The sequence below is a fragment of the Oenanthe melanoleuca genome, chromosome 7 (genome assembly GCF_029582105.1).
Source record: "Oenanthe melanoleuca isolate GR-GAL-2019-014 chromosome 7, OMel1.0, whole genome shotgun sequence".
In the NCBI taxonomy this organism is placed as follows: Eukaryota; Metazoa; Chordata; class Aves; order Passeriformes; family Muscicapidae; genus Oenanthe; species Oenanthe melanoleuca.
In genome coordinates this window covers 26,235,354-26,248,217 of record NC_079341.1, presented here as the reverse complement: position 1 = coordinate 26,248,217, position 12,864 = coordinate 26,235,354, and the positions used below count along the sequence as shown (strand labels likewise).

At 42.0% G+C, this 12,864-nt stretch overlaps 1 protein-coding gene across 8 annotated transcripts in view; it reads right to left on the bottom strand.

Annotated features, from left to right (window-relative positions):
- The window catches only part of SLC15A2 (solute carrier family 15 member 2), an 89,576-nt gene that overhangs the window by 35,487 nt on the left and 41,225 nt on the right, over positions 1–12,864 (bottom strand). For 4 of the 8 annotated variants that reach the window (XM_056496951.1, XM_056496949.1, XM_056496947.1 and 1 more), the window contains 6 exons: positions 12,038–12,084; positions 8,965–9,052; positions 8,221–8,362; positions 6,307–6,399; positions 5,125–5,224; positions 78–168 (listed from right to left, as the gene is read on the bottom strand). In XM_056496951.1, coding sequence (XP_056352926.1) covers positions 78–168; positions 5,125–5,224; positions 6,307–6,399; positions 8,221–8,362; positions 8,965–9,052; positions 12,038–12,084 — 561 coding nt within the window. Of the gene's footprint in view, positions 1–77; positions 169–5,124; positions 5,225–6,306; positions 6,400–8,220; positions 8,363–8,964; positions 9,053–12,037; positions 12,348–12,864 lie in introns of those variants that run through there. The other 4 variants (XM_056496952.1, XM_056496953.1, XM_056496948.1 and 1 more) reach the window with 3 other exon arrangements.

Genomic DNA, 12,864 nt, shown 5'->3' with positions numbered 1-12,864 from the left:
TCATAAGAGTCTAACTATGCACAGCAGAGTAGTTAGATGGCAGCTAATTTATTGTTTTATTCCAAATCCACACTGACCTCTTAATACAGGAGTTACAAACGTGGAGATCAAACTTCCAGCATTAATGGATAAATAGAAGATGGAAAAAAACTTGCTTCTCTCCGAGGTCTAAAACAAGAGAAGACAATGTCAATGTCACGGCTAATGCACAGCATTGGGCTTGCAAATTGAACACTATCAATTCTCTTGTTAGGAAGGCTGGGTAAATATTGACACAAGGTGCATAAAATGTTAAGCAAACAAGCTTCTCTTCAGGTGATGGTAAATGCTCCCACAAATCAGCTCACGTTACTTGAGAAGTGCTTTGGGGCTTTTTGGCATTTCAGAGGAAAAGCTGCTGCTTTGAGAGTGTTGTGAGAGTGGAAGGAGGGGAAAGCATTTACTTATTCAGAACAAGTAGCATGATTCAGATCCTTTGTCACCTAATTCAATCCAATTTGGCATGGTTTGACAAGCTCATAATTTCCTTCTGTGTCTGAGTTCCTTTTTTCCCCTCCTCTCCTGTGTAGAAATAGAAAAGGAAACCTGTGTATTTTAGGGAACTGGTAATCACAGCATAGATGAAAGAGTGCCAACAATTGAGAAGTATCCAGCAAAGAGGAGACCACCAAGGTGAGGACAATAATAGGGTAAATAAAATCTAGGGGAGCAAATTCAAGAGCCTGATGAACTCCAAGAGAAGGAGTTCTGAATTTAACCTAAGCTGTAACATATTGTAGTTTATAGAGTCAAAGCATTCCTGCTGATCTTTCTTCCCACATAATTCATAATTTGGAAGGAATCAAGAATTTGATGCAGAGTTTGGTCCTTGTGAAGGAGCAATGTGTGCGTGCAGTCTCTTCTTGTTTGTGGGAGGACACGCACAGGCACAGGTGTGCTGTACACAGTGTTAACCTGCTCTCTGTGCCTGGCTGGGCCAGCAAACAAAAGCAGGCTACCTGAGCCACCCCATGCTCATGTGTGTCAGCAGATCTGGGACACCTGAGTTGATAAGGTAGTGGGGAAAATTGCATCAGACATGGCATGGTGCCTGGCAGAGAGCTTCTTAGGGCACCTTGAGCCTCATCTCTATGACCTGAGCATCATTTGAATGCAAAGCTTTAACTTAGCTGAGTATTAGAAAACTCCTCAGGGACTGTTGTTCTGTCTCCTTTCCTTCTAATGTCCTGCTTCTGTCTGCTCCCTGAGACAACAATATTCACAAGGCTAGGAAACTGAGAAAACGTGAAGAATTGCAGGCAGCTAAAAGAGGACAGCTGTAAAGTAATGAATCCTGAGCTCCAAAAATGTAACAAAACTTCCTGTAACTGATGGTGCAGCCAACAGGAAATATTGCTGCTTCATATGGCAAGGAAAAAAAAGCCTCTCATCACAGGGGATTACTGCAGGGAAGAGGGGGAGGTGGGAGAGTGTGGGAGGGCTTCTCTTTTCATCTCCTTGTAAAGTGGGTAATGAGAGCCCCATCATCTTCCACTGCCACGCTAAAGAATCTGGGGGTCTGCTGGGAAGTAAGGATGTCTGCTTACTTGGATTAAGAGCTTTCTGCCTTGACCCAGCACAGTTAGGAAGACTCCATCAACTTGAGCTTTCGGCTTTTGCACAATTTTATTTCCTAGAGTGTTCAAGGCTGATCCATACATTCCTTATAAATTATTTATTCTGGACTAAAGGATTTGAAAGCCTTATAAAAATCATCTCAATGGCACATTCTCATGATTAATAGAGAACATAAGTGGGCCTTACTATCTGTTATATTCCATTCCTTGCTGGTGGTTTTGATAACCTGGAATGTTCTTCTGCTAAACTGTAAAATTATATTTTCTTTTTCATTCTACCTTCATGACTAGTTATTTATCATCATAGAGAAAACTAGAGAAATGATTAGCCTCAGCAATCTTCCCCATTCCTGGATAGCACTCCCATGACTTGTTGAGCCCTCTCAGTCCTGTCCTCTTCTAGCCAAATTGTCATGTCTCAAACCCTTCATATCTGAGCAAATCAGAATTTCTGAGAGCTGTGATAAACTCAAGCATGCAGCTCTTGACTTGGTAAAATCTAGAGCAACATTTACCAAAAAGAATGTGGTGGTAAGAGAAGAGGATATGATGCATAAAGAATTTGGACTATCTTATTTCACACATTTTCAGTTTTTAGTGATGGAAAGAAAAATGATCAGAGAAAAGCTGAAATAACTACAAAAATAATGACCCCCAGCAACTTGGAAATTATACTGATTGGAATAAAGAATTGCCTCCCTATTGTCTTAATCTTCACAGCAGACATACATTAACAACATGATTTGGATTAGTTAATTTGAGAAAAGGTACTGTACATGATAATCCTGATATCCTTGGCAACCAGAAAATAAGGAAACAAAGGAAAGCTATTTAGCACCTTAAACACCATACTGCACTGTTTGAAATCAGCTTTGGTCCTTAATTAATATGCACAGCAGCTTCACATTCATAGAATATATCATAAATATAATTTTGTTCAAGCAATTTTAACTTGGACTTCTAATGCCATACTCAAAGGCATTTGGAAATCTCCTGCAGATAAATCTGTTTTCCCTATCTGACCTCTCTCCAAATCAGTCCCCTTCACTGTCTGTAGTAGTACCATTCTCAAAGTGGCAGATCCAAGACTATTATGCTCCTAAAGTACTTAGGAGAGGATTGAATTTATGTTCTGCATTTATCTCAAAACATAAACTTGTCTCTAGGAATAGCAGGGGCAATTTACTTATCTATACACAGAACTACCTCATCCCAAGTTTTCAGACAAAACAACCAAGCCTGTACACTTAAGGACTCAGATGAAGTTTATTGGTATCCTGAAAATTAAGGGAGAATCAAATGCTTCATTTGATAGGGAATTTTCAAAACTTATTTCAACATACCTGGAGTGGAAGAAAATAAAACATAATTCCCCTCAAACACTACTCCAGAGGAAAGAAATATTCTGGTTGGCCTCGAACCTTTCATTCCTTACAAAATCAAAACTTCTCATTTCAATTCTGATGACTTAAACTTCCTATCACATAGCACAAAACATTTGTTTCTTCTGAAAGGCCAAGTAATTTTGAAATGGTAGAATAGAATACTTTCTATTTTGAAAAGAATGTTTGAAAAAGAACGGATAGAGCAGAACACACTGTTCTTATCAGAATGCTTTTTACAGTTTTCTTTCTCTAAATTAGTTTTTCTTGAAGGTAGCACACAGGTGAATGTTTGAGCTTTTGCAGTGGATTAATTTGTTGGAGAGATGTAGTCTGAATGCTGGAGAATGGGTACAGGTCCACACAACCATTGGCAGTTCAGGTTTTCTCTCTGTAACGCAGCTGCAGTTGTAAATTTGGAATAATAATATGTATGTGCCTGAGAGAGGTGCTGAGATTCATTAGCTGAAGTCTATAAAACACTCTGAAGATAAGTGCTACATATTATCATACTGTAATTAGGTGGTAATTGAAAGATGCTGGATAAACACTATTAATCATTAATATTCATAGAAGTAGCACTTGTGTAAATGCTGCTGTTGGACCTCTTAGAATTCTTTTGGGACAACTACTGGTGAGCAAGCCAGGATGCCCATGCACTGGGATGCATGCAGCTATCCAGAGCACATGTGCTGTGCTTCCAACCTGCTTTTGGTCACAGCTGTGCCAGCTGGGGAGGCTGATGACCACCAGAGCACTGTTGATCCCTCTTCTGCAGCATCCCCTAAAGCACCAGGTGCAACTGGCAGCATGTGAACGTGCCAGCAGGAGGAGCTGCTTTGGATGAGTGACCACAGAACATCCCATGTTTTCTTACTTCTCAGTAATTGTAAGCTTCTTCACTTCAGCATCACTCAGTTCACATACAGAAAGCACAACTCTTCCCAAAACTTTAAATTGAGTCTATATTATTTCATTACATGTTGACTTCATACTGGGGCATCACAAAAAACCAGGAGAAAACTGCCCTACTGGGCTCCTTGTCCAAGGGGCCAACTCTTATCCAGCTTTACCACTGCTTTTCCTGACACACTATTAGTCTAATGTCCTTCTTTAATGCCCCTATTGATGGCAATTTCCATCTCCCAAAGGCCTTAATATTTTCCAGTATTTCTCTAGATCTCTTTCTGGAAAAAATTTTCACACTGTCAGTCCTAAATAATCCTCTTTGAGTTTAAGCCTACTCACCACAGACCCCAATACTTATTTTCTTTTTTGTAGTAGTGGCCTTCTACATATTTGAGGACTTAAGCCATGCACACAATTGCTGATTTGAATACTTGTCATTAAAAAAATAGAAATTTTTATTTGTGTGTTAGGTCAACATAAATCTATTTAACTTGAAGTCAATTGCATTTTATCTGAGGATTAGCACTTCCTGACCTGCTTTGCTTCCTTAAGCACCACCTCATCCCTGGTTGAGCCCCTGTGCTGAATAATGGGAGTTTAAGATTAGTGCAGATGAGGGGCTAAGCACTCATGATAGAGAATGAGGACACAAAGCAGCACCTGGACTACAATTTGCAGGATATACAGCACAAACACTGGCTAAGCAGAAACATTTTCTCAACTCACTCAGAACTTTCCATTCTCAAATGTCCAGAAAACATTCTGGCATTACTTGCAGAAGACTTGAATTTCCTTCATTTCTTTCTGAACAACATCTGAGACACAGACTATGATTGATTTGAGGAAAAAATCCCACAGAAGCATATCCTGGTGATACAGCCTTTTCTTTCATTTGCTGTATTCCACTGCCGTGCATTATAATCATCCCTGTTAAGCTGATCCCTGATATATGCAGTTCCCTGATATGCAAGCCAGGATTTTTCAACTACTCAATGTCCAATTAACATTTAGATGACTTTATGCAATTATGACCTATCCTTTCCAGTATCCATCCTGTTCTGCTGTCATTTTGCCTTCCTGAAGCATCTAGAGTCTCTCAAGTCTTATGAAAACCATCCTACCTCATGACTTACTATGTCTTTTCCTGAAAACTGGCCCTTATTCTAGCACAACAGGTAAGTAGACACTGCAGATTTTAGGAAAGAAAGAAGTCTTACATGTTCCTCTTCAAACTGGTCCCCACCAAATGCAGAGACACAGGGCTTGATCCCTCCTGTTCCAAGGGCGATCAAAAACAGACCAACCATAGACAGGACCCTTCATGCAAGAACAAAAATATCACCATTGCAAAACCTTTCCAGAGCTTATGAGAGCATTTTAGTGTCACTCAACTATGATTCCTCTGATAACATTGCCTTTTGCACACAGGTAATGATGATGAGCCAGATAAACAAACAAATTAAATATTCAAAAAAATGGAAAAACTAACTAATTATCCTAATTATCTAATATTCCGTACCAGTCAACTAACCAAATTGGTTTTGTCAGTTTCTTGTTGTTCTGAGGTCCAATGGACATATAGGAGATCAAAGATCTATGGAATTACTTTTACTCATGTGACAACAAAAGCTGTCAGAGATCAATTGAGAAAAAGAAAGAAAAGAAAAAGGGAAGCACTTTTTCAGCCTTGTAGCCTGGGTAAGAGCAGACAAACTGATCGAATTAGGCTCATTCTTGTGTGCTTTCTACTTCCCAGTGGTTTTCAAAATACCATTGTTGGCCTGACAGATTATGTCTCTAGGGAACAAGAGTATCAGGACTGGCTGGGTCTAGGACAAAAGAAAACTGTTCTGTAAACAACATGTGCTCCTGCCTGCGTGTGCATTTTTTTTGAGCCACGACCACACAGAAAAATCCAGATTGGTGGTTTCAGAATCACTACTCTAATAAGCCTATAAGTTCAGAATCTAGAGGGTTGTATCCTCTACCCTTCCCTTGACCCTTCCCTTGTCATCAGAAAATGTATTTCAGTTGTGTGTTCCCAAGCACATGGGGGAACCGTGCTGAGCTGGGCAGCTGTGCTGATAAAATGAGGGAGAAAGGAGCCTGGTGCAGGCAGTTGGATGGAGGAGACCAAGCCAGTAGCATGGTATAGCAGAGAGGGATAATCCCCAGTGCTTGTGTCAAAGGGGTTAGAATCTGTGTGGTGATTTCCAACTTCATCTGGCATGTTCCACCCTTCTGCTCTTACTCAGACATTCCGAATCCTTCCCTGATAAAAGTAATCCATGCACAGCCCCTAAAATGCTGGCCTGATGGAGATGAAAAAAATAACAGGCTTGGGTTAACTAACTACCATCACAACCTGCTACAGCACTGTGGCTTCAAGGGCTACTTACACATGAACTGCCTGGTTGCCCAGGGATGGAATGGCACCGACTGACTTTATCAGATGGCCAACAACATACACAATGGAGAGGTAGATGATCGTCCTGTGAGGAAAGCAAACAGCAGTGACTGAAGGTGCTGGGTGATGTACAGTCTGAAAACAGAGTGTGCCCATGTGCCCTGATATGGCAGCTCTACTTGACAGACACACAAGGAACTGGTTTGTTCTACCAGTGCTACAGCGGGCAGCTGCAATTCCTTCGTGTCAACACTGAGGGCACTAGAAGGAATATGCAAATGGATTCAGATAAGGAAGGATAGCCCCTGCTTTATTTATAGACATTACTGAGCAGAAAAAATGAAAAGTCTTCCATTCATGCATGGAAGACTGCAAAGAGAAGAGCACTGTTCATGTCCAACTTACTTTCCAGATTACTAATAACTGGCATTTTGTAGGATGGGCATAAGTGAATCCCTTGACTGGAAGGGATGTCTAGACACTGTTACCCACATTCAATCCACCTAACCCACAAACCTGAATTAGGAGTGTGGTTTCCTCATTGTAAGTCTGTCTTGGTTCCCAAGTATCTCTGAAAGACTGAGCTCATCTATCTGTCTCCCATGTGTTGGTGAGGGAGAAGAAGAAATATGAGCAGGATAATCAAACTCTTGAGTGTATTCTATTCCTTCACCACCTTCTAGATTAAGAGAAATCTATGTATTCATGTGCTGAAGACACATACAGAGGGAATCAAAGGACTTTTAAGGACAGAAACACTAGAAGAAGTCCTATGAGCTTTGAGCATGGAAGTGGTCCCTGATGCATTCAAACCCTGGTGCATTCAAACCCTGGTTGCAACAGTTAATTTAAAACCACATCAGATCATTCTTAAAAGCCCCTCTAATCTGTTATATTGGCCAAGGTCCAGCAAAAGCCACTTCCCATTAAATTATAGGGATTACTCCAAGGAAAGTCTCTTGTCTAACATACAAGCATCTGTTCTTACATCATGCTGCAAGATAGACATCCTCAAATACCAATGAACGTTGCTAGGTGATCTTAAATGACGAATTTAATAAAGTCCCACTGTTATTTTTTTTCATTCTAAGGGACAAGAAAATTCTAAAACTGAGCACAGAGAAAAAAAAATACCGATAGCTACTTAAGAACTTGCTTCAGGATAGGCATATGGCAACTGTTTATTTCCTCTTGAGACTCTTTTGCCAGATAGGCTTAGTCCTAGAGAGAACAGTTCAGCTGTACTTCACCACCCTGACAGCCAAGAGTTCTCAGACAATGAAAAAACAGTGCCAAGCAAAGGAAGTCCTGTATCCAGCTGGTCATCACCACTCTGGGATAGATGTTGGCTACACAACTTATCATCAGAAGGGAAGACTGCCTAAGGACTCTTACTCAGGAAGAGCTTATCTGGTTATGTGCTGATGGAGATGATTTGAGAGAACACAGGTTTCTTGGGCATAAAAGTGGGTGTGCTGACACATTACCTATGCTGTGAGAAGTGTAAGTACATTACAGTTAGTGACATTTAATCTGAATCTGTAAGATCTACATGATGACATTGCTTCCTCACTATCTTTGAATCCTTCTCAGAAGTAGACCTTAGCAAACTGGGGGTTAGTTGCCCTACCTGAAGTCAGGTAGGGAAAGACAGTGGAGGAAAAGGTTTATTGTAACATTTAGTTTGTCCCAACTTTGTTGCCTATTGGTCTTTGGGTGTTAGAGAAGCACAGAACAGCATGAGCAAACAGGTGAGCTCTGTTAACAGAGAGGAGCTGCCCTTCACAAGTGTGTCTTTGCTGCACTCTAAGCTAACTCAAAACTGGGAGCACACACAGCACTGTCCTTGCACAGGCTGCATGGCATGGATGCATGCTGGCTGAATTAGAGAGATGTCTTCACTTACTTGTACTTCCCCAGCCACGAGTCTGCCATGATGGCTCCGATGACAGGCGTGAAATAACACAAGGCAGAAAAGGCATGGTACACAGCAGTGGAGAGATTCTCATCCCAGTGGAAGAAGCTTAAGAAATACAGTGTCAGGACAGCTAAAAGGAAGCAAAAAGTCATATCAGATAATTAATGTGTATATCTGCAGGTAAACAGCATCATGGTGGCAAGAAAACTACTGATTGGTCTGGCAACTGAGAAGTGCTGTGGAAAGATTTGTGCTTCCAGACCTGTTCCTCATAATCTCGGACACAGGAGAAGCTACATTAAGATATATGAGTATCTGACATCCTTTGCTCATAAACATTTATGTTTAGCTGAAAAATGTATTTTCTAGCTTATCTTACCCTAACCTGTAGTTCTGTTTATGCACATTTTCCATTTGCAGATTAGGTGCCTGTATGATTCAATTCCCAAACACACTGATTGCACATCAACTATGAAAGATATCACATAGTAGAAAACCAGGTTTGATATAGAGAATTGTATAATAATTTAGACTGGAAGGTACATTTGGAGCCCTCTAGTCCCAACTTCTCATCTTAGATATAGCAACAATGTTAGGGTACACTGTTCTTATATGCATTCTAAAATGTCAATTAACTTTGAAATACTAAACACAGCATAGCTCAGAAACACCAATCCAGTTTGTGTAAAGACTTCAGGATGGGAAGTCACTCCCCAGACACAGGGCACCTACCTCGCATGCCATAGTAGGAGAAGCGCTCACAGAACTCGTTCACCACTATGAAGGCAATGCTCAGGGGGTAGTTGGAGCCACAGAGTTTCTGTGGGAGACAAGCAAGAACATATCAGCTGTCAAAGCCTTCACCCCAGCAACACATTCCCACAGTGTCTGGATGGTGGAGAGGAGTCCAGTCCAAAAAGCAAGTGCTCACAGCTGATTGACTGGCCTGTGAGCTGGACTCAGAGGAGAGAGTGGACCTCACACTACTCTTGCTTTGATTAAGGTTCCCCAGTGAAATCAGCCTGGACATGGGCCCAGTAAGGACTGTCATGAGGATTCAGCAGCCCACCATGCTTGTAGCTCCAGGAACTCCACTGGAAAGATGCTACCAACTCTCGACTGCCATGCTAAAAAGTCACTGAGACCAAAAAAACCCCAGGGATGGGACTGTCAAACCTAAGTGTGGCCACTCTTTCTCTGAGCCTGACTTTACTCCAGCTAACATCAGCACTTCCCAAGTGAAATACAAAGCATTAAACAGATGAGTCTTGGCACGACCTTGTGTGGGCCTCTGTCCCTCTTGTTACCCCACAGTGGTCTGAGCTAAGCAGCTTTCAGCTTCCAGCTGCTTAGTGGCTCCACTGCCTCACAACAGGAAAGCAGGTTTCCACAGCACTGCCCAGCCTCTGCCAATTAGTGGGAGAGAGGGGCTGGCCATGGATTTGGTGAGGAATTTGGGGGAGTGTGATATGAACAGATGCAACTATACTTATAGATTTAAACAGCCACAGTATGGGCCAGTGAAGTGAGATGAACCCTTCACGTGGATTTCTGTGCCTCATCTCTGTGTCAGAAATAATGAATTCTTGTATTTCTTTCCAGAGTCCCAAATGCAAATACAGTACCAAAATAGATGTGTTTATTCAGGTTTATTTCACCACCAAGGGACCTAAGCTTATTTGGATTCCCAAAGCAATGGCATCAAATTTAGCAGAGTCCAGCTTAATGAAGCTGTCTTCCTCAACATTATGAAAGAGCAACAAAACAGACTGATTGTAAAAAATCAAAATTCCACAACTCCCACCTCCCCCCTACTTTCCATTAATTAATCCTCCAAAGACAAATATTTTTTTATATATGTATATATTTTTCTCACTAAATATGGGCTGCCTTTTTATAAGAAACTCTTTACCTTTTTGCTTTACTAGAGTAAATACACAATTATTCATTTAATCTATGATTTACTCTGAAACCATTGTGTTCAGCAATATGGCTTGTAAGAAAGAGTGGGCTCCCTTGGAAACTACACTGTGGCCTCCTGCTTTTATACTAGCCTAAAAATGGTGGCATATATAAGCTGTAGATGCACAAACACACAACCATATGCACACACAGAATATTTTTCTCCAACAAGTTTTTCATAATAAAAGAAGAAAATCCATAAGAGGCAGGTTATATTTCTTGTGGGTGCTGGGAGGCATTTTATGAAATTGGAAGTAAAATTGTTCAACAGGGATTTTTTTTTTCTTCCTCTCCTTCCCAGACCTCATTATACATACTCTTAGCATTTCATAACATTTGATGGAGGTGCAGAGAGTGACTGTCCAAACCAGGTGGACAAGTGGCAGGAGCGCTGCTGCCTGAACTCGACCCTCCATACCCAGTGCACAAGTCCCAGTGGATCTATCTGCACCCGTTGAAGGTGCAGTGACTCATTTCAGCCACTCCTGCTCTGGAATGGCACCTCCTACAGACGAGCAGGAAGCAAGGAGGGAAAGGAGAGCAGGGAGCAGTGACTTCCCAGCTAAACCTTCCCAAGTGCCTGAGCCACGACCCTGAGTACATGCTTACAAACAGAGCAACAACTTACAAGCAGGGGTACTTCCATCTGGCTTGTGTGTCATGAGATGGCATCAGCACATGCAGAAACCCTCATGTATTCTCTCCACTGTGTCACTGACCTGCCTGTGGCCTGCCTGGACATCCAAAAGTGGGAAGCTTTCATCCATGGGGAGAGCCAGATGCCGTTTGCTCGCTTTCGCGGAGGCGGACCGCGCTCAGCAGAGAGCCCCAGCAAAAGCAAAGAGGTTAAGCCTGGATTCATGAACACAGATAGTCTGCAGTGCCACTGCAAGCCTGGGATCTGTGGGATTATGGATCTCTTAAAGATACTGTGGAAGTTGATAGACTGTGTCTTTGGAAAAAAGAAACTTCATTTAAAGTACCCACTGCAGGAGACGTTTGTTTTCAGTTCTCCTTCTTGCTGACTAATGGCAAAACAGGATAAAGATTAATATTTCCCAGGAGCTCTGGATATCCAATAGTTAATGTCTGCACAGTAATTAAAATTGAGTTAAATAGTTGGCTTGCTAATGACATGACTGTGAGTTTTAAGACTAAGCATTACGTAGTCAAAGCAGCTGCACTATAAGCCAAATTCTTCCTGAATCCTATGCAGTGAACAGTTTTTAAGGGTCAAGCACTAAACAAGAACTAGCCAGCACAAAAAAAAAAAAAAAAAACAAAAAAAACTGTACAAATATCAAAGCTGCAAGGCAGCAACACATGCACCTGAATCAGGCTTTAAATCAGAGCCAAAGATAAAAACCCAAAGCTCTGGCACAGCTGGGTTCAGTAACACTCACCAGTGGCCTGTCCTCAATCCCTGTCCCTCCCTTCTGCTTTTCAGCATCTGGGGACCTTTTCTTGGTGGGTTTCATCAAACTAAACAGAGTTCAGCTCTCTCCCTCCTATGCACAACAGCCCCATCCACTTCAGAAATATAAGTTCTTTCCCATGAGGAAAGTAGCATTCAGGAAAAAGGCAATAAAAACCCTCACCCTTCTCCCCAAACATTCAGACAGTTTGTGCAGTTTGTGTTTTCCCTTTAAGCTGCACTTTCTTAACTTAATCAGGTTAGTGGAGGGATTTTTGCCTTGAGTTTTTAAGGCTTATTTCAACCCTCTGCAAGAAAGGGTGCTTGTCTCTAGCCAGAGCACAACAGAGGAGAGAACAGAGAGATCTTGCAATGTTTAAAACAAGCTGAGCAGAAAGCAAAGCAAAGGAAACCAGCAGTAACACTTACCGGGGATTTTTTCTGAAGAGGGAAATCTCCTTTGGGGGGATCATCTCCTGCAGAAATAAAAGTGAACAAAGTTTCCTTGGATTCGTTTCTCTGAAAAGCGTTCATCTCCCCTCTCGCCTTGTCTCCCACCATGCTATGTGGCTGTGGTGAGTTGACTGGGAAGATTTCCAACCTCAGGCACGAAGTTTGATTCAGTTTGAGTTAACCCTAATTGAGCACATTTGTGCAGCCAGGGCAGTAAGGGGAGGGTGATGCTACCAGGAAAGACAACTCCAGAGTTCAAGAAGAGTCAGGGAAAACAGTCTAAATCAGTCACAGGTTGGGGCTGCCAGCACTTTGTGGTACACCCCTCCCTGTTGTTTGGCATGTCCCCAGCTATTGTACATGCACCAGCCCAGCACGGTGCTGGATGCTGCACAGATGTGAGCTGAATGAAAATCCAGGTCCCAGATACACCTACAGCCTGCAGATTTAGGAGCAGAGCGTGCATCTCCCTCCCAGTGTGGTAATGACAGGTTTACTCTGCAGGGATCTCATTTCACTGGAAAGCCACACATTCCAAGACATAACTATTAAAATGTTCACCACACCAAACCCTTGGACACTGGATGTTACAGATGCCTGCACTGTGTTAAATCATTTCTTTGGTACTGCAGGAGTGAAGTGACCCAGGGTTCATTCCCACACCAATTCCCTAGAATGACCTTGCTTTTTCTCATGGCACAATTTAATCAAGGGGGCACAGCCAGCACCCAGAAACAGCCCCAACACCTCTCTATTTTCTATTATCCAGAAGACCACTTTGGGGCTCCATATGTGAAAAATGC